This window comes from Aquarana catesbeiana, linkage group LG05, assembly GCF_042186555.1.
Source record: "Aquarana catesbeiana isolate 2022-GZ linkage group LG05, ASM4218655v1, whole genome shotgun sequence".
NCBI lineage: Eukaryota > Metazoa > Chordata > Amphibia > Anura > Ranidae > Aquarana > Aquarana catesbeiana.
This window is the reverse complement of record NC_133328.1, coordinates 637,784,453-637,806,874: the sequence shown is the minus strand read 5'-3', so window position 1 is coordinate 637,806,874 and position 22,422 is coordinate 637,784,453. Positions and strand designations below refer to the sequence as shown.

Below are 22,422 nucleotides of genomic sequence, written 5' to 3'. Positions count from 1 at the left end.
TATCATACATAAATAATAATATTATTATATCATAACCAAATAAAAAATATTCATCATTGAGGGCCATAATAAACAATCACCTGGCTTTAGGTTGGGCCGGCTGGGGAGGGTCTTGGAGTGGCGTTGTTCCTCCAGCCCCGAAGCCACCAGGTGCGATGGACCTGTATAGATGCTGCTGTTATACAAGTCTTGTGGTGTCAGCTTCGCCTGTTTCGCGCCCAGCAGGTAGAGGAATGCGGTGTCTCCGTCTCTCCGAATACCATAAGACATGACCGTCCGATCATCGGAGCACAGGCATTGGCCAATGATCCAGCGCTGAATACTGGGGTGGAACTGATAATCCTTGAAAATCTGAAAAGGCAGAAGCAGGGAGGCGGTCACGGATGTTGACTACACTGCCTAATGGACATTTAGTAGAAACATTCACAAATGCAAAGCACTGCCTTAAAAATATAGAACGACAAGTACAGTGCCTTGAAAAAGTATTTATACCCCTTGAAAAAAAATTTCCACATTTTGTTACAACCAAAAACGTAAATGTATTTTATTGGGATTTTATGTGATAGACCAACACAAAGTGACACATAATTGTGAAGTGGAAGGAAAATGATAAATGGTTTTCAACTATTTTTACAAATAAATATGTGAAAAATGTGGGGAGGACATTTGTATTCAGCCCCCTTTACTCTGATACCCCTAACTAAAATCTAGTGGAACCAATTGCCTTCAGAAGTCTAAGGTTTGTTAGAGAACCTTAGGTCAGGGATAAAGTTGTGGAGAAGTTTAATCCCTTCAATACCGGGGGGCACTTTCACCCCCTTCCTGCCCAAAACAATTTTCAGCTTTCAGCGCTGTCACACTTTGAATGACAATTACGCGGTCATACAACACTGTACACAAACTACATTTTTATCATTTTCTTCCCACAAATAGAGCTTTATTTTGGTGGTATTTGATCACCTCTGGGGTTTTTATTTTTTGCTAAACAAACTAAAAATAAAGACCAAATTTATTTTTTATTTTTTTTTCCGCAAAAAGGTTTTTCTTCTTTTGTTATAAAATTTAGTTTTCTCCTTCACTGACGGGCACTGATGAGGCTGCACTGACGGGCACTGATAGATGGCACTGGATAGGCAGCACTTATGGAGGAGCTACTGACAGGCATTACTGATTGGCATTTGAAGGGCACTGACAGGCGTTACTGATCTGGCACATTTATGGGCACTGACAGGCATTCTTGATGGGGCACAGACTGGCAGCTGATGGGCACATCTGATGGGGGCTGTGCTGATAATCAATGTGCCGATTATCAGCACAGACCCTCCCCCCCAGACAGGGAGAGCCGCCGATCGCTCTCCCTGTCAGCGTGAACCGAGGAAAGACATTTACTGGCACTTCCTGATTCACGTGATGATCACCTGTGATTGGCAACAGCTGATCACAAGGTAAGGAGCCTCCGTCAGAGGCTCCATACCATGATCGGAGATGCAGGGTGTCAGATTGAAACACAGCACCAGCGATTGCCGCGCTGTGATGTTATCCTGCTGGGCGTCATATGACGCCCAGTCAGGATAATGAAACCACCACCCGGCCATCATTCTGCTATAGGCCAGGCGAGAAGTGGTTAAAGCAGGGTTAGGTTATAAAAAAAAAATCTCCCAAGCTTTGAACATCTCACGGAGCTCTGTTCAATCCATCATCTGAAAATGGAAAGAGTATGGCACAACTGCAAACCTACCAAGACATGGCCGTCCACCTAAACTGACTGGCCGGGCAAGGAGAGCATTCATCCGAGAAGAGCCAAGAGGCCCATGGTAAGTCTGGAGGAGCTGCAGAGATCCACAGCTCAGGTGGGAGAATCTGTCCACAGGACAACTATTAGTCGTGTTCTCCACAAATCTGATCTTTATGGAAGAGTGACAAGAAGAAAGACATTGGTGAAAGAAAACCATAAAGGCTGCTTTCACACTGGGGCGGTAGGGGGCGTCGGCGGTAAAACAGCGCTATTTTTAGCGCTGTTTTACCACGGTATTCGGCCGCTAGCGGTGCGGTTTTAACCCCCCGCTGGCGGCCAGAAAAGGGTTAAAACCCCTAGTATAGTGCGGCTATAGCCACGGTATTGCCGCGGTATAGCCGCGCTGTCCCATTGATTTCAATGGGCAGGAGCGGTTTAGGAGCGGTGAATACACCGCTCCTTCACCGCTCCAAAGAAGCGGCTTGCAGGAGATTTTTTCTTCTCCTGCCAGCGCACCGCTTCAGTGTGAAAGCCCTCGGGTTTTCACACTGAACAAACAGCGGAGGCTGTTTTGGGGCGGTTTGCAGGCGGTATTTTTAGCGCAATAACGCCTGCAAACCGCCCCAGTGTGAAAGGGGCCTAAGAAGTCCTGTTTGCAGTTTGTGAGAAGCCATGTGGGGGACACAGCAAACATGTGGAAGAAGGTGATCTGGTCAGATGAGACCAAAACTGAACTTTTTGGTTAAAAGCAAAACACTATGTGTGGGGGAAAACTAACACTGCACATCACCCTGAACACACCATCCCCACCGTGAAACATGGTGGTGGCAGCATTATGTTGTGGGGATGCTTTTCTTCAGCAGGGACAGGGTAGCTGGTCAGAGTTGATGGGAAGATGAATGGAGCCAAATAGAGGGCAATCTTAGAAGAAAACCTGTTAGAGTCTACAAAAGACTTGAGACTGGGGCGGAGGTTCATCTTCCACCAGGACAACGACCCGAAACATACAGCCAGAGCTACAATGGAATGGTTTAGATCAAAACATATTCACGTGTTAGAATGGCCCAGTCACAGTCCAGACCTAAATCACATTGAGAATCTGTGGCAAGACTTGAAAATTGCTGTTCACAGACGCTCTCCATCCAATCTGACAGAGCTTGAGATGTTCTGCAAAGAAGAATGGGCAACAATGTCCCTCTCTAGATGTGCAAAGCTGGTAGAGACATCCCCAAAAAGACTTACAGTTGTAATTGTAGTGAAAGGGGGTTCTACAAAGTATTGACTCAGGGGGGCTGAATACAAATGCCCCCCACACTTTCCACATATTTGTATCATTTATCATTTTCCTTCCACTTCACAATTATGTGACACTTTGTGTTGGTCTATCACATAAAATACATTTTATGTTTTTGGTTGCAACATGACAAAATGTGGAAAATTTCAAGGGGTATGAATACTTTTTCAAAGCACTGCATGTAAAATTGAGAAAGGCCCAACAAAAGTGATAGTAAATCTAACAGATATACATAGGTTACACCTATCTTGATGAAAATACATTCTCCTCTCAGGCACACATTGAAATACAACTGAAACACATACATGAGATCTTCTGAATTAATAGTTCTGTTCAGACAGTCTTGTGATCAGACGCCTCTACCATGCAATACAGCCAAGTCATTGACCCCCCACTTTCTCTCTTGCAGTTAAACTATGTGTTATCATTGATACTATTGGTAATCGGTGACCACAATAATAAACCCCAACATTGCTGAGATTTAGCTTGTACTGCGGGCAGAGATAACTCCGCCCACAGTTCAGTCTCTCTCATTCAATGCCATGTGCTGAAACAGAGCATCCAGGCGCCCAGCACCCGGCTGTCATTTGTTTGCTTTCTTTATAGTACTCAATAGCCTGCAGGCCGCATGCAGAAGGCCAGTGGGCCGTGTGTTACATAGTAGGTGAGGCTGAAAAAATACACAAGTCCATCAAGTCCAACCCATGTGTGTGATTATATGTCAGTATTACATTGTATATCCCTGTATGTTGCGGTCATTCAGGTGATTATCTAATAGTTTCTTGAAGCTATCAATGCTTCCCGCTGAGACCACCGCCTGTGGAAGGGAATTCCACATCCTTGCCGCTCCTACACTAAAGAACCCTCTACGTAGTTTAAGGTGTGTTGGATGCCGGCATCCTACAAATAAAAAAAAGCGGTAGTTCCAAGTTTTTTTTTGTCACGCAATATTAGCGTAAAATTTCGGGAGAAAAAATATAAACAAAAGTGATTTTAAGGTAAAAGATGAGGTTACGCCGAGTAAATAGATAACCAACATGTCAAGCCTTAAAATTGTGTGCGCCCGTGAAACAGTAACAAACTTCAGTATCCTAGATTTTCCATAGGCGACACTTTAACCGCTTCCCGAACACCCGCCGCCGTTATACTGCAGCAAGGTGGCTGGATAGCGCAAATTCGCTGTAGGTGTACGTCGGTCCGTTCATGTCATATAGCATGCTCGTGCCCACGACTCGATGTTTGCCCGCGATCGCGGTATACAGAGGCAAAACGGGGATCTGCCTATGTAAACAAGACGATCCCCATTCTGACGGGGGACATGGAGGAGACCCGCTGTTGCCAGTCATTGGGAACAGCGATCTCTGTGGTATTCCAGGCAACCTATCCCCCCTACAGTTAGAACACACCCAGGGAACACAGTTAACTCCTTGATCGCCCCCCCTAGTGTTAACCCCTTCCCTGCCAGTGTCATTTATACAGTGACAGTGCATTTTTACAGCGCTGATCACTGTATTGGTGTCACTGGTCCCCAAAAATTGCCATTTGGGGCCAGATTTGTCTGCCACAATGTCGCAGTCTGGCTAAAAATCGCAGATCGCCACCATTACCAGTAAAAACGATTAAAGAAAAAAAAAATTAAAGTCCCTAAATCTATCCAATAGTTTGTAGACCTGATAACTTTTGTGCAAATCAATATACGCCTACTGCGATTTATTTTACCAAAAATATGTAGAATATATATTGGCCTAAACTGATGAATAAAATTAGGTTTTTTTATATATTTTTTTTGGATATATATTATAACAAAGTAAAAAATATTGTTTTTCTTTTTCAAAATCGGTGGTCTTTTTTTAGCACAAAAAATAAAAACCGCAGAGGTGCTCAGATACCACCAAAAGAAAGCTCTGGGGGGGGGGGGGGAAATAAAGGACGTCAAGTTTGTGTACAGCGTTGCACGACCGCGCAATTGTCAGTTAAAGCGACGCAGTGCCGCATCGAAAAAAAATGGCCTGGTCAGGAAGGGGGTAAATTCTTCCGGGGGTTGAAGTGATCAAAAGCTCCTACAGGTTATCAGTTTAGAGTTACCCGTGAGAATTATTGATCTCATTCTATCTTGGGCAGCGATATGTAACATGTGTATATTGCCATCTACGTTTTTTTGTGCGTAGGTGTCCCCAACCTGTAGGTATATTGGGGGGAGGGCACTCAAAACTTTTTTGGGGAGGGCTTAAGTGCTCGGGTGTAACTTTTTTTTTTTTTACTAGACTTATTTTTCCAAACAAATAGGGATCGAAGAGTATGCCTTTATTGGTGACAGGTTCACTTTAATGAGGCTGAAGTCTCACCTGTCCTCCAATGAAGCTAATGTAGTGCAGCTCACGCTTCATTAGCTTCTTGTCACACCAGGACCTGGTAGTGGTGCTTTACATGTCGCTTACGGGTCATTAGCAGGAAGCAGAGATCAGTAAATAGACGCTCGTTGATCTCCCTCCCCTCTACATGGCAGCACCCGTCACGCCAGTCTCGGATCCGCCAATAGGCATGCGGAGCCTGGAAAACATGGCAGGGGTCCAGGGGGATCACACACACCTGAAAGACTGCTTTCATCTGACAGCTAATGTCAACAAAAGGGCCACCTATTTTTACCACCCTCCCCCAGCCACCGGCGTAAACTAGGCCTATTGGATTTTTTTTTTATTCTCTGTCTGGAAATCAGATTTATAGATAACCTATTAACAAGGGAAATAAGGGAGCTTCACCAACGTCCATTGAAAAATGCTATCTGCATGGCTGTCTTTGACACCATGGCTTGGAACAAAACCCTCAGATTGCAGTGAGAGCTCCCAATCCACAAACCTTTTCCAAGTCTGAGACCAAGAAAAGTACCGAAGCCACTGGATCAGCATCACAGCAACAGAACGTCAACAAAGACATCCGCAAATGACACTTCTATACTTTCTCTTTAACAAAGCGGATGAAAGATCAAGCCAGAGTGCGGCCCGTTCTGGGAGGACGTTAAATGATGTCCTTCCCAGAATGAGCCGCACATTGGCGCAATCTGCCACCCACTGTGTCCAGATGACAGATACAGGTCCGCTGTTGGTACCATGTGATCACTGTGACCAATCCCAGCCGATGAAATGACAATTGTACACAATGGATGGCTTCCATTAATGCCATTCTTTGTGTACTATTGTGTTGATCTCTGTGATTGGTCACAGTGATCACATGGTACAGACAGAGCCAACCACAGCCCAGCTGTACCATAGTTGCATAGTTAGTAAGGTTGAATAAAGACACCAGTCCCTCCAGTTCAACCTGAGTGAGTGTGGGTGCGTGTCTGCAATTGTCCCCATCCCTGTACATTGTGTCTCATTAATATACTCTATTATTATTTATTTAAGGTACCCATATAGCACCGTCAATTTACACAGCGCTCCACACATACATCACACCCTACCCTCAAAAAGCCCACAATCCACGGTCCCCAACTCACATTCCTATATTAGGGGCATATTTTTTTTTTTACAGAAGCCAATTAACCTACCAGCATGTCTTTAAACCATGTGATTAGCTTTGACCAATCGCAGCGAATCACAATGCTGAATGAACTGATTTCATTAAGAAAAAAAATATTTGCTTTTAACAGTGAACCTCACTGGTATAAGCAATCATAGTGTATTTAAAAAAAAAAAAAATAATAATATCCTGATCACCTCCCCGGAGTAGTACAAGGTTACTATGGCAACACTGTATTGCTCTGGTCATAGTGTGCAAAAAAAAAAAAGAAAAAATATTTTAGAAATTAAAAAAAAAAAAAAAAAAAGTATATATTTTTTTTATTTATTTATTTTTTACACACTGTCAGCAGTCAGTGTCCCTGATCACCGCCACACCAGTTGTATAACAATGTTGTACTGCACTGGTGAAAGTATGTTTAAAAAAAAAAAAATTCATAAATAAAAAAAGAAGGGGGGTAATTTGGGGATATTTGTACTGTCCTGGCAAAAGACAAAAATTAAAAAACAAAAAACAAAAAAAAACAACTTAGTTTTTTCATTTATTTAGCAAAAAATAAAAATTCAAGTGGTGATTAAATACCACCAAAAGAAAAAAAAAAAAAAAAGCTAAAATGTGTGTGAAAAAAATGATAAAAACGTCATATGGGTACAGTGTTGTATTGTCAATACAATTGCCATTCAAAGTGTGACAGCGCTGAAAGCTGAAAATTGGCCTGGGCAGGAAGGGGGTGAAAGTACCCAGTACTGAAGGGGTTAAAGACATACTCTAAAGGAGAACAAAGCGATGGGGTAGGACAGGGGACGCAGTGGGTATATTCAGGGCAGTTAAACGTGTGACTGAATTACATAGAGTGCCAGTAGCGCCCCCCCCCCACAGAGCATGCACTAACCTGCTGCTTCAGCATGGCTATGGTAGTGTGACTGTACACGATTGTGGAGATATTCACCGAGGCCTTGGCATCTTCCACTCCGACCTTCATGCTGCAGGGGAGAAGAGACGTTAGTATTAGGGTTGTCCCGATACCACTTTCTTAGGACCGAGTACAAGTATCGATACTTTTTTCAAGTACTCCCCGATACCGATTACCAATACTTTTTTTTTAATGTCACGTGACAGTGGTTTTTTTTTAAACAATGCTTTCTTTTTTTTGAGGTGGGGGGGATGGTGAACGGTGTCTGTGTGGTTTTTTTATTTACATTTTTATTATTTTTTTACAATAATATTTTTTTTCATTATTTATTGCAATATGTGTGTTTTTTTTTTTTTTAATCAGCCCTGTTGGGGGGCTTTGGTGAGATATCAGGGGTCTTAACAGACCTCTGATATCTCCCCCTTGAGACAGAGAAAGAGACAGAGGATAGAGATTCCCCAGTCCCTTTCTCTGCAGCCTCAGCTGCACTGAGAATGAATGGAGAGAAGACAGCGGCTCCTCTCCATTCATAAACTGACACATCACAGGAGATTACAATGTTTCAGTTAAGTGAATGGACAGAGTCAGCTGACTCTATCCATTCACAAAGGAGGACATGGAGAGAGACAGCACAACAGAGGGGGACAGAGGAAGAGAGAGGGACGGGAGAACGGAGGGGGACAGAGGGGGACAGAGGAAGAGAGAGGGACGGGAGAACGGAGGGGGACAGAGGAAGAGAGAGGAAGAGAGAGGGACGGGAGAACGGAGGGGGACAGAGGGGGACAGAGGAAGAGAGAGGGACGGGAGAACGGAGGGGGACAGAGGGGGACAGAGGAAGAGAGAGGGACGGGAGAACGGAGGGGGACAGAGGAAGAGAGAGGAAGAGAGAGGGACGGGAGAACGGAGGGGGAGAGAGGAAGAGAGAGGGACGGGAGAACGGAGGGGGACAGAGGAAGAGAGAGGGACGGGAGAACGGAGGGGGACAGAGGGGGACAGAGGAAGAGAGAGGGACGGGAGAACGGAGGGGGACAGAGGAAGAGAGAGGAAGAGAGAGGGACGGGAGAACGGAGGGGGACAGAGGAAGAGAGAGGGACGGGAGAACGGAGGGGGACAGAGGAAGAGAGAGGGACGGGAGAACGGAGGGGGACAGAGGAAGAGAGAGGAAGAGAGAGGGACGGGAGAACGGAGGGGGACAGAGGAAGAGAGAGGGACGGGAGAACGGAGGGGGACAGAGGAAGAGAGAGGGACGGGAGAACGGAGGGGGACAGAGGAAGAGAGAGGAAGAGAGAGGGACGGGAGAACGGAGGGGGACAGAGGAAGAGAGAGGAAGAGAGAGGGACGGGAGAACGGAGGGGGACAGAGGAAGAGAGAGGGACGGGAGAACGGAGGGGGACAGAGGAAGAGAGAGGGACGGGAGAACGGAGGGGGACAGAGGAAGAGAGAGGAAGAGAGAGGGACGGGAGAACGGAGGGGGACAGAGGAAGAGAGAGGAAGAGAGAGGGACGGGAGAACGGGGGGGGACAGAGGAAGAGAGAGGGACGGGAGAACGGAGGGGGACAGAGGAAGAGAGAGGGACGGGAGAACGGAGGGGGACAGAGGAAGAGAGAGGAAGAGAGAGGGACGGGAGAACGGAGGGGGACAGAGGAAGAGAGAGGGACGGGAGAACGGAGGGGGACAGAGGAAGAGAGAGGGACGGGAGAACGGAGGGGGACAGAGGAAGAGAGAGGGATGGGAGAACGGAGGGGGACAGAGGAAGAGAGAGGAAGAGAGAGGGACGGGAGAACGGAGGGGGACAGAGGAAGAGAGAGGAAGAGAGAGGAAGAGAGAGGGACGGGAGAACGGAGGGGGACAGAGGAAGAGAGAGGGACGGGAGAACGGAGGGGGACAGAGGAAGAGAGAGGGACGGGAGAACGGAGGGGGACAGAGGAAGAGAGAGGAAGAGAGAGGGACGGGAGAACGGGGGGGAGAAGCTTGTAACTCCCCCACACGCCGATCACCGCTAACTTCCAGGTATTGGGGGAAGCATCGGGAGCATTTGTACGAGTACTTGGGCAAATGCTCGGTATCGGGACAACCCTAGTTAGTATGCCCAATGACCCTCCCATGACACCAGAAATATCTCCCCTCTTAAACCAGATATACATATAACCATTTATATTTTTTGGCCATGATGTCTTGTGCTGCCGGTGTAGCAGCTCATACACAGCCCTGGGGTGAGTATCCATCATTGTTTGCAATGGTAAAGCGTGACCACATGACTGCACTGACCAATGGGAAGCACTTCTTTCTTCTGGAATACCTTCCTGGAAAAAGAAATTTCAGATGCGCTTCTCATTGGTCAGCAGGGTCACATGGCTGCGCTGAACAATGAGGACATACCAGAGTGGTGATGGCATTGTTGCTGGCTGTGGCAGAGCGTCAGATAGATGTGATTGGTGGCAGAAGAGAAGGACCATGTTCACTTTCCGTTTACAACGGCCATTGCTCTGATCCGATCACAAGGCACAGAGCCGCTCTGAAATGGCTCTGTAAGTTATTATCTGCACTATCAAATGAAAACTCAATCACAAGCATTCAAAGGGCGGACTGCATGTGCATTAACAATTTCTGTTCATAAACACTCCAGAAAAATGTATCCACACGCAGCCAATCTTTTTTTTTTTCATAATGGGGTGCTAGTACCCACCTCAATTCTGTATATATATATATATATATATATATATATATATATATATATATATATATATATATATATACATACATACATATATATATATATATATATATATACATACATACATATATATATATATATATATATATATATATATATACACACACACACACACACACCCTATCTATCTCACTCTCTCTCTATATCTATCTATCTATCGCTCTCTCTATCTACACACACACACACACACAAAGTGTCTAATATTGAGGTGGTTATACTGGGATTCATGGTTACAGCCAGGGGCGTATATTTACTGTGAGGCAAAAAAGATGTTTGCCTTGGGCGGCACCGTCCCAAGACAGAAGGGCAGAGGCGGCTCTTTAATTGGGCCTCACGGCCGCCTAGTTTCCCTACCTGCTCCTAAACAGGCAGGACAGCTCAATCCTCTGCCAGTGTCCCTACCTGTGATTGTCAGCCCCTGTCCCCCTGACCCCTCCCTCCGCCCTGCTCACCCCCAGGGCTCCGCTGCAGTGGTTGGGAGGTCCCGGCTCAGTCCAGTGACGATCCGCAACCATGGTGGGCCAGCGTTCAGTATCCAGCACTTGCACTGATTAGTTTCTCCGCTGCCATCTCCCGCCGGGAGCTCTTCCCCTATGGGGAGTCCCAGGGGGACCCCAATGAAGTGGCCTTGGGGACAGCTGGATCTAGACCCTAGAGCAGAGATTCTCCAGAGGTTGATAGGGGTTCCTTGAGCAATTTCTGCCTCTCAGATAGGTTTCCAATCACACCACCGATCTTCTTAGCTACCTGTAAAAGGGAAATTCTTCCCAATGATCACAGGTGTAATGAGCATTCTTCCCATTGACCATCACACTAATGTATTAAGTGTTGTAGTTATAGTCAGAGACGGGAACGTTATTTAAAGGGGTCTTCTGTGTTGAAAAGTTTGAGAAAGGATGCTCTAGAGTCTGGAGCAGAGATATGCAATTAGTGGACCTCCAGCTGTTGCAAAACTACAAGTCCCATCATGCCTCTGCCTCTGGGTGTCATGCTTGTGGCTGTCAGAGTCTTGCTATGCCTCATGGGAATTGCAGTTCTGCAACAGCTGGAGGTCTGCTAATTGCATATCCCTGGTCTAGAGCAGAGATATGCAATTAGCGGACCTCCAGCTGTTGTAGAACTGCAAGTCCCATGAGGCATAGCAAGACTCTGACAGCCACCAGCATGACACCCAAAGGCAGAGGCATGATGGGACTTGAAGTTTTGCAACAGCTGGAGGTCCGCTAATTGCTTATCCATGGTCTAGAGGGTGGACCGCTGGTTGACGACCACTGGTCTAAAAGATCCCTTGACGTTTCTTGTCCTCAAATGAATAATGAAGTGCAGATCAGATCGCACTGCATTTGATTCCTCCCCAGCCTGTATGACACGGAGACCCGGAAGTGACCTATGCATGGCTTCTGTGTCATTAAGAGGGAGGGATGGACAGCTCTCCCCTCCAACCAACACACTTGCTATGCTGGTCCCAGGTACACTGATGGCCACGTGGAGGCCAGGAAGCATGGCCAGGCCATATGTGGGGAGGTGGCCATTACCAGGCGTGGGTGAAAGCGATCGGGCAGCCACAGGGCCACCCAACAGCAGCTTCCACCTGGCAGCCCGCTGGTCAGATATCCCCCCCCCCCCCGCACTGCTACGGATGTAGTTTTAACTTTCGACTGAAAGCGATGGCATTAAAAAGTCCAACACAACTCACGTCCTTAAAATGCCATATCAGCGCTCATGTCAGTTCATCCACATGTGACAAGCTGTTATATAATTCCACATATAAGAATAAACGATGAGGTGACTTCTTTAGATAGGTGAAGATCTTGTTACGGTGATCCTAGCTGTTATCACTCGTGTACCACATACCCAGAACGCCACCACGTGAGAAAGGATCCCTTTAGGGTATACACTCACCAGATATTACTAGATCATGTGCCTTATGGTAAACTTTTGTTGTCACTTCGAAGTCATCCCCTAATTCTGTTGAAATTCTATTGGGATGGCTCCGGTGTAGCAGGATCATATAAAAAAATATATTCGCCTTCAGTTGAAGTTGGAAGTGACGAAACGCGCCAGTAGCCTGATCTCGACGACGACTGGAAGTGACGTTTTGCGGGTCACGGTCAGCTGAGAACTATTAGGAAGGAATTAGCGCGACTGTTCGTTTGATACAGACGGCTTCGTATACAGCAAGGACGGGTGACTACGCTACGATTTCTTTCTGCTTTTTACACTGCTCTATTGTTTTAACAAGCTAGTACGTATATTATGTATGGGGGGGGCTACTGGTTACAATAAACTTTTAAAAACAGGATTACGCTATGTGGCAATTACCGTATTTATCGGCGTATAACACGCACTTTTTTCCCCTTAAAATAAGGGGAAAATCGTGGGTGCGTGTTATACGCCGATCCCTGCTGTTTTGTGATCTGTCGGAGCGATCGCCGCCGACATTCACATAGCTTGTATTTTTAAACATGGCGCCGCGGAGTTCGGAGGGACTCGGCGGCGCTCGTTCAGCTGAACGAGCGCCGCCGAGGACACAGTGACTGGGCGGAGCCGAGATACACATAGCCGAGGGTTCTCGGCGCTGTTCACAGTCAAGCCCAGTCCCGCCATTGGACCTGTGTTATGTCCATCATAGGGACTGGGCGTGACTGTGAACGGCGCCGAGAATAGCCGAGAACCCTCGGCTATGTGTATCTCGGCTCCGCCCAGTCACTGTGTCCTCGGCGGCGCTCGTTCAGCTGAACGAGCGCCCCCGAGTCCCTCCAAACTCCGCGGCGCCATGTTTAAAAATACAAACTAAACGTTTGTATTGTCGGCGGGGGCAAGGCTGCACTGGGGGCAAGGCTGCACTGGGGGCAAGGCTGCACTGGGGGCAAGGCTGCACTGGGGCAAGGCTGCACTGGACACTGGGGAAAGGCTGCAGATGAACACTGATGAGGCTGCATTGATGGGCATTTAAATGTAAGTTTTTTTCCTTAAACTTCCCTCCTAAAAGTTTTTTTCCTTAAAATTCTCTCCTAAACTTGGGGTGCGTGTTATACGCCGGCGCGTGTTATACGCAGATAAATACGGTATATGTTTTTTTTATATGATCCTGCTACACTGGAGCCATCCATACCTCCAACCCAATAGAATTTCAACAGAATTAGGGGAGGACTTCGAAGTGACAACAAAAGTTTACCATAAGGCACATGATATAGTGATATCTGGTGAGTGTATACCCTAAGGGGATCCTTTCTCACATGATGGTGTTCTGGGTATGTGGTACAGCTAGGATCATTGTAACGAGAGCTTCACCCATCTAAAGACGTTACCTCATCGTTTATTCTTATATGTGGAATCATATAACAGCTGGTCACATGTGGTTGAACTGACATGAGCACTGCTATGGCATTTTAAGGACATGAGATGTGTTTGACTTTTGAATGCCATCGTTTTCAGTTTTAGATATATTTTATAGCAGCTGCTGAGTGAATTATAAATGTTACCGTATGTTTATAGAGATTAAGATTTAATTTTTGCAGACCGCATCAATTGCTGGAAGAGTGTGTTCCTTTAGTGCTGAGCGGTGCTATTTAGGCCGTTTGGATTTCTGCACTTTGGTTTATTATCGGAGTTTTAACATTGGTGGCAGTGAAAGGGTTGATGGCCTGTTCGCATATACTGAGGTGCCCAACAGATTTCCAACACTGGAAGAGTGAAAGTCAATGCTAGGTACACAGAAAACAATTGATTCTTTATGTGCCCAGTTTGCACCTCAACGCAGCCAGAGCTGCAGTACAGTGAACTGCGATAAAATGCCAACATTCTGCGTTTTATTGCAGTGCACAGGAAGGCACTCCATGTCTCTATACTGTAGTGCAACACACCGTGAATGAAGTGTCACATAAAGTTCACACACACAAAAAAAAAAAACTATGTGATGCGGTAAAATGCACATCACCCCCCCCCCCCCCAACCCCCTACTGCCAGAATGCAGAGCTGTCTACACACTGAACCGCTGCAGTTTAGTAGGTGGGCGGTATGAACCGAAACCATCTGTGTGCCAAACCTGTACTATCTGCAGAAGGGGGCAAGGAAGACAGAGGGGCGAGAAGGACAGAGGGGAGTCTAAGCCTCATTCAGGTGAGTAAACAGAGGATCATGAAGCACTTACCAGATCTCGGATTTCGGGTAGCTGGTCTGTTTTAGCTGAATCTGAGTGGGAGCTCTGTACTTGGCCAACTCAGCCGCATAGTGTGCCGCCAGCTTCTGGTCTCCGCTCTCTATGGACCGGCTCAGCCGCGCCGTCAGCTCCTCTGAAAGAAAGAATAGAGAACTGAGAAGACGCTCTCTGCTATCCTGGGGGGTACATTCAGTAAATGGAAACTTTGAGTGTCGAGCGGCGCTCTGAAATAAGGTAAATAGCAGCGTATTTAAAAAAAAAAAAATACACTAGGACGGGGGGGCTTGGGGGGTTGGGGACGTGGCCTGTAGCGCGATGGAGTAGGACGACTGCAGTGAGAGCTCCACTTCAGGTTACTTCATACTCTACTTCAGATTCTGGCATTATCCTAGTGAATTCTTCACGCCTGCTTGTCCCCTGTGGATACCAGACTACCTCAAGGAATACAGTGCCTTGCAAAAGTATTAACCCCCCTTGGCTTTTTATCTATTTTGTTACATTACAGCCTTTAGTTCAATGTTTTTTTTTTAATCTGAATTATATGTGATGGATCAGAACACAATAGTCTAAGTTGGTGAAGTAAAATTAGAAAAATATATACATAAAATTATTTTTTCAGAAATAAAAAACTGATAATAATTGGCATGTGTGTATGTATTCACCCCCTTTGTTATGAAGCCCATACAAATCTCTAGTGCAACCAATTACCTTCAGAAGTCACATAATTAGTGAAATGATGTCCACCTGTGTGCAATCTAAGTGTCACATGACCTGTCATTACATAGACACACCTTTGTGAAAGGCCCCAGAGGCTGAGACACCTAAGCAAGAGGCACCACTAACCAAACACTGCCATGAAGACCAAAGAACTCTCCAAACAAGTAAGGGACAATGTTGTTGAGAAGTACAAGTCAGGGTTAGGTTATAAAAAAATATCCAAATCTTTGATGATCTCTAGGAGCACCATCAAATCTATCATAACCAAATGGAAAGAACATGGCACAACAGCAAACCTGACAAGAGACGGCCACACACCAAAACTCACGGACCGGGCAAGGAGGGCATTAATCAGAGAGGAGCACAGAGACCTAAGGTAACCCTGGAGGAGCTGCAGAGTTCCACAGCAGAGACTGGAGTATCTGTACATAGGAGGACAATAAGCCGTACGCTCCATAGAGTTGGGCTTTATGGCAGAGTGGCCAGAAGAAAGCCATTACTTTCAGCAAAAAAACAAAATGGCATGTTTTGAGTTTGGGAAAAGGCATGTGGGAGACTCCAAAATGTATGGAGGAAGGTGCTCTGGTCTGATGAGACTAAAATTGAACTTTTTGGCCATCAAAGAAAACGCTATGTCTGGCACAAACCCAACACATCACATCACCCAAAGAACACCATCCCCACATGGTGGTGGCAGCATCAACTGGTCAGAGTTGAGGGAAAGATGGATGGTGATAAATACAGGGATATTCTTGAGCAGATCCTGTACCACTCTGTGTGTGGTTTGAGGCTAGGACGGAGGTTCACCTTCCAGCAGGACAATGACCCCAAACACACTGCTAAAGGAACACTTGAGTGGTTTAGGGGAAACATGTAAATGTGTTGGAATGGCATAGTCAAAGCCCAGACCTCAATCCAATAAAAAAATCTGTGGTCAGACTTAAAGAATGCTGTTCACAAGCGCAAACCATTCAAATTGAAGGAGCTGGAGCAGTTTTGCCAGGAGGAATGGGCAAAAATCCCAGTGGTAAGATGTGACAAGCTTATAGAGACTTATCCAAACCAACTTGGAGCTGTGATAGCCGCAAAAGGTGGCTCTACAAAGTATTGACCTTAGGGGGGTGAATAGTTATGCACATTGACGTTTTCTGTTATTTTGTCCTATTTGTTGTTTGCTTCACAATAAAAAAAAAAAATAAATAATAATCCTCAAAGTTGTGGGGATGTTCTGTAAATTAAATGATGCAAATCCTCAAACAATCCATGTTAATTCCAGGTTGTGAGGCAACAAAACATGAAAAATGCCAAGGGGGGGTGAATACTTTTGCAAGGCACTGTATACCTCTGAATATTGAACCTTTATACAGCCTGATAAAAACTAAAAAAACCAGACATGGGCTGGACTACCTCTGGGTGTCATGGGTCGAATCAGTCTTGTTAAAATGATACTCCTTCCCAAGATACTGTATCTAATGTGACACGCTCCCTTATATATCCCGCTCAAATTTTTTAAAACAACAGATTCTATTCTAAACTCCTTTGTATGGGGCCACAGTAGACACAAACTGTCTTGGATAGTCTTAAAGAACCCAGCAAAGTTTGGAGGCTCAGCCTTCCCTGACTTTCAGGACTATTACTTAGCCTCCCAAATATCCCACTTTTATTACTTTGACAAAAATGAACTCTCAAGGTACCAATCTTTGCTTTGTGCAAGTCCTAATAACCCAACCCATACACCATTACAGACTGAACTTTGAGGCCCACCTACCCAGAGATCACCCCCACACAGACGGCATGTTAACACATCACCAGCGGTGTGTATGGAAATTGGCATTGTGTAAACTTGGGGCCCCCCAGATTCACTCCCACACCCCTTTTGTGGTTCAGTACACAAAAAGCTGAACTACTGACTATTCCGGACCCTGTCATTTGGATAAATCATGATATCTTGTACTTATACCAAAATTATGACCCCTATAGGGCTTAAAACATTTCAAGTATTAAAAGACGACTTCTCCCTTCCTAACCATTTCCTGTTTAGATATCTTCAACTCCGCCATGCCGTGCAAGCCCAGTTCTCCACCTCAAACCCTTCTCAATCCCATCCCATGCCAAGGTTCTAGGTGTAGTCCTGGACTCTGAACTCTCCTTTAAGCACCACATCCAATCACTGTCCAAATCTTGCCACCTCAACCTCCGCAACATCTCCAAAATACAACCCTTTCTAACCAATGACACAACAAAGCTCTTAATTCACTCCCTGGGCTTCTCTCGCCTCAACTACTGCAACTCCCTTCTCATTGGCTTACCTCTACATAGTCTATCACCTCTTCAATCCATCATGAATGCCGCTGCCAGACTCATCCACCTTACAAACCGCTCTGTCTCTGCTACTCCTCTCTGTCAATCCCTCCACTGGCTTCCGCTCACCCAACAAATTAAATTCAAAATACTAACTACTTACAAAGCCATCCACAATTTAGCCCCCAGCTCCATCACTAGCCTAGTCTCTAAATTCCAACCTTCTCTTCGTTCCTCTCAAGACCTCCTGCTCTCTAGCTCCCTTGTCACCTCCTCCCATGCTCGCCTCCAGGACTTTTCCAGAGCCTCTCCAATCCTATGGAATGCCCTACCCCAATCTGTCCGCTTATCTCCTACTCTATTCGCTTTTAGACGATCCCTGAAAACCCTTCTCTTCAGAGAAGCCTATCCTACCCACACCTAAGAACTGTATTTTCATTTTCTCCATCAGCTCACCCCCCACCTTTTTGTATCTCTTGATCCTCCCTTCTAGATTGTAAGCTCTAACGAGCAGGGCCCTCTGATCCCTCCTGTATTGATTTGTATTGTAACTGTACTGTCTGCCCTCACGTTGTAAAGCGCTGCGCAAACTGTTGGCGCTATATAAATCCTGTATAATGGTGGAAATTGTGCTGGGCGCAGAACTATCCAAGCTAATCTCCACTCTTTATTCTGCCATTCGCCTCCCTGGCACCACAACCCTAGCCTATAAAGCTAAAACTAGATGGGAAACAGACATTGGAGCGATAGAAGACGAGGAGGAAATCTTGGAGGACGTAAAAAACGGTATCCCCTAAGCTATCAGACTGCTTAACACAACTATATATTATACACAGGTCGTATTTAACGTCCCAGAGAATTGCCCGTTTTCAGGCTACCCGTAACCCAGGGTGACTTATGTGACAAGATGCCCGGATCTTTCTATCATTTACTCTGGACCTGCCCAGTTATCCAAACATTCTGGACCCAAGTGATCCACTTTCTCCATGATCATGGAGCTCACCAATCAATCTAGAGCCAAAACTACGCTTACTCGGACTATTGCCAGACCCAAATATAGACATGTCCCTTGCCACCTTTTTGCAGGAAGCACTCTTCCTGGCCAGGACATGGATGCAGGCCCTTCCCCCTATACTTCAGAAGAAACTAATGAATAATTGCGCTATTACAAAAAAGAAAAATAGCTGCCAGCATCAAACAGTGTGGTGCACCGTGCACAGGAGTATATAAATAATAAAAAATGCAGCGCTAAATATAATGAGTGCCAGGATGACGTGCTCACATCCTATATAGAGTAAAATGGTGAATGTAACAAGTAATGTTCATTAAATTAAAATAGAACAAAGATGAGCAAACAATCACAAGTAACTAGGAAGTGTCCTTGATGATTTAAAACCCTGTTAATATGTGCAGTATAGTGTTCTTAGAGGGTATAAACACAATGGTGATTGCAATTCAGGAAGGACTCCTCATGTATTCGGATCAACATATAAATGGTAGAAGTGGGTACTCTTACCGGAGGGGGTGGACACAATCACCGTACGTTTGGAGTGTCATGCGAGCTTTAGGGATCCAACAATCCCAGGGATACTGTACTGGAAGACACTGCTGGAAGGTTCCATCCGGGGCAACCGTGATAGTAGAATGATGTATGGATCTGCAGCAGGTAGAGGAATGTGTATCAGCCTTCACGGCTTCAAGGCTGATACACAGACCAGAACCCATATGAGGCGAAAGTCGTTTTAACAGTATCCTGCTATCCTTGGAGAATCATTCCTCTACCTGCTGCGGATCCATACATCATTCTACTATCACGGTTGCCCCGGATGGAACCTTCCAGCAGTGTCTTCCAGTACAGTATCCCTGGGATTGTTGGATCCCTAAAGCTCGCATGACACTCCAAAACGTACGGCGATTGTGTCCACCCCCTCCGGTAAGAGTACCCACTTCTACCATTTATATGTTGATCCGAATACATGAGGAGTCCTTCCTGAATTGCAATCACCATTCACCATTGTGTTTTCACCCTCTAAGAACACTATACTGCACATATTAACAGGGTTTTAAATCATCAAGGACCATTCCTAGTTACTTGTGATTGTTTGCTCATCTTTGTTCTATTTTAATTTAATGAACATTACTTGTTACATTCACCATTTTACTCTATATAGGATGTGAGCACGTCATCCTGGCACTCATTATATTTAGCACTGCATTTTTTATTATTTATATACTCTTATACTTCAGAGCTGGAAAAAGGAGAATAAATGACACCCTTCCACACAAAAAAACTGGTTTATACACACAGAGGCTGTCCTCTTATATATGACAAAGTATGGGATAGATGGTTGGCAGATGGGGAAACGTGTACTTAACCTGACATCCTCCTCTATGTTTTCACAGTGACAGACTACATAGCCCGCGGTCTCTCTCCTTGGTGTCTTCTGGTCTTAAACACACCTGGTATATGAGACTTTATGAGTCAAACAACCAAGAACGCCGTGCTTTTGTATGTACTTTATTTTGCATCAGTTTATTAATACTTCATGTACCATGAATATATTTCTCAATAAAGTTTTTTTTTTTTCCCAATTAAAAAAAAAAAAAAAAAAATACACTGGGGCACATCAGTTACTATAACAGAGGGGATTGTAGCACACACGCTCAGTTATTAACAATTGGAAAAAACACATGTAGGATTGCTGCTAAAAAGCCCCATGGGGGAATTTTCCTTGCCTGTCTACACGCTCAGTTATTCTACCAGCTGGGGAGTGATGGGAGCTGACAGGCAGGATGGGGGGGGACAGAGGAGAGAGCGGATGACAGAGACACGTAAACTGACCATAGTTTCAGGGCTCAGCAGCCATGATAAACCATGGTCAGTTTACAGGGGGGAGGGCAGCACCAGACAGGATCAGCCAGGTGTTTCAGGTGTTAAAGGGGCAAAATGACACAGCACAATTATTGTGCTGTAGAACATGCTTTAAAAAGGAACAGGACCTTTTTTTAGGGTTACAAACGCTTTAAGGTGTCTTAGAAGCAAAATGTGTTTCCCCCCCCCCCCCCTATTTTGGATGGAGTGTGGAAGGGGCAGAACCGGCCGTTTCTTTTGCTTACATCAGTGGTCCTCCTCCTGTCCTCAGGACCCACTAACAGGCCAGGTTTGCAAGATAACTGAAATACATCACAGGTGATATCATTTGCTGTTCAGTGATTGCAGTATCCTAGTCTGCATCTCCCCAAGGTAATGACTAAAGTGGAGTTCCACCCAAAAGTGGAACTTCCACTCGTTTTACTCCTCCCCCGTCCGGTGCCACAATTGGCACCTTTGGGGGGGGGGTGGGAAGGGGGGGCAGGATACCTGTCTTTCCCAGGTATCCTGTTCCCACTTCCTGGAGCCTCAGCCGCGGGTATTAATGCCACTGCCCGGGCTCCCTTCTTCATCTGCTGCCGGGCCAGTAGGAGAGAGAAGCGGAGCCTCACGCATGCGCAGTAGGGTTCTCGGCGTGAAGCCATAAGGCTTCACTGCCTGGCTCCCTTACTCTCAATGGAGGCGGCATGCACCCGACAGCTGATGGAAACATCAGATGCGGTGCCAACATTGCTGGACTCCAGGACAGGTAAGTGTCCGATTATTAAAAGTCAGCAGCTGCAGTATGTGCAGCTGCTGGCTTTTAATTTTTGCAGCGGTGGGCGGACCTTCCCTTTAAAATCTGGCTTGTCTGTGGGTCCCGAGGACAGGAGTTGAGAACCACTGGCTTGGCTTATATCATCACAGGTCTTTCTGCTGGTCTTTGCTCCGAGTTTGGTGGGAGGGACCGGCAGACTTCTGTAAACATCTCAGCACCTTGTCCCGAGTGTTATATGAAAGACAACATCCTCGGTATCTCTTTAGACCAGGGGGTCTTAAACTTGCAGCCCCCCAGCTGTTTTGCGAAACTACAAGTCCCATCATGCCTCTTGCCTGTGGGAGTCATGCTTGTAACGGTCAGCCTTGCAATGCCTCATGGGACTTGTAGTTTCGCAACAGCTGGAGGGCCGCCAGTTTGAGACCCCTGCTTTAGACATACAAAGCTCATCCCTGCTGACCACTGGGTGCAGCAGACTTTAGCTGTGCAATCTGCTGATCGTTTGCTTGATTACACGTAAACACCTGATCAGGAGACAGCACAGGCAATGCCTGCAGGACCCAGTGGCCAACAGAGATGCACATCTAAAGGGATGTCAGGATTATGTTCTTTCATTCATAGCTCTGGAGGAGCAGTACAGTGACTGATGCCATCTTATACCCACACATAAAACGCGAAAATCACAAAGCTAAAAGCTGTGAGAGGTGGGCCAATGACAGTCCAGATCAGGAGGGGAGGGGATCGATGAGGATTCAAGTCATACATAAAGGAAATAGTGGGCTCGAGACTAATTATATGCTCAAACATATACCATATGGTACTGTAACTATAGAGCTCCTTGGGTAAGAATATCTCTAGTATACTATATTACCATCACAAATACATATCAAGTGGATGGATAAAGGCTCAACTGGCTACCACCAGTAACTAGTTATGCTGTCGGTGGGGCCATACAACTTGCCAAATATATATAACCTGGTAGGTCATCAGGTGCAGGTTACATGGGATTGTCCTCTTGACTATCAGTGAGCCTTGCCCCCCCCACCTCCGCCAATCCGAGCCTTGCCCCCCCCACCTCCGCCAATCCGAGCCTTGCCACCCCACCTCCGCCAGTCCGAGCCTTGCCTCCCCACCTCCGCCAGTCCGAGCCTTGCCTCCCCACCTCCGCCAGTCCGAGCCTTGCCACCCCACCTCCGCCAGTCCGAGCCTTGCCTCCCCACCTCCGCCAATCCGAACCTTGCCTCCCCGCCTCCCCACCTCCGTCAATCCGAGCCTTGCCTCCCCCACCTCCGTCAATCGAGCCTTGCCTCCCCCACCTCCGTCAATCCGAGCCTTGCCTCCCCCACCTCCGTCAGTCCGAGCCTTGCCTCCCCCACCTCCGTCAATCCGAGCCTTGCCTCCCCCACCTCCGTCAATCC

General features: G+C 46.2%; 1 protein-coding gene across 1 annotated transcript in view; it reads right to left on the bottom strand.

The window, feature by feature from the left end:
• RBCK1 (RANBP2-type and C3HC4-type zinc finger containing 1) overlaps positions 1–22,422 on the bottom strand; it is a 69,297-nt gene that overhangs the window by 35,210 nt on the left and 11,665 nt on the right. The window contains exons 4-6 of the mRNA XM_073632424.1: positions 14,349–14,490; positions 7,441–7,531; positions 81–351 (exon numbers count right to left, since the gene is read on the bottom strand). Of these exons, the coding sequence (XP_073488525.1) occupies positions 81–351; positions 7,441–7,531; positions 14,349–14,490 (504 nt within the window). The remainder of the gene's footprint in view (positions 1–80; positions 352–7,440; positions 7,532–14,348; positions 14,491–22,422) is intronic.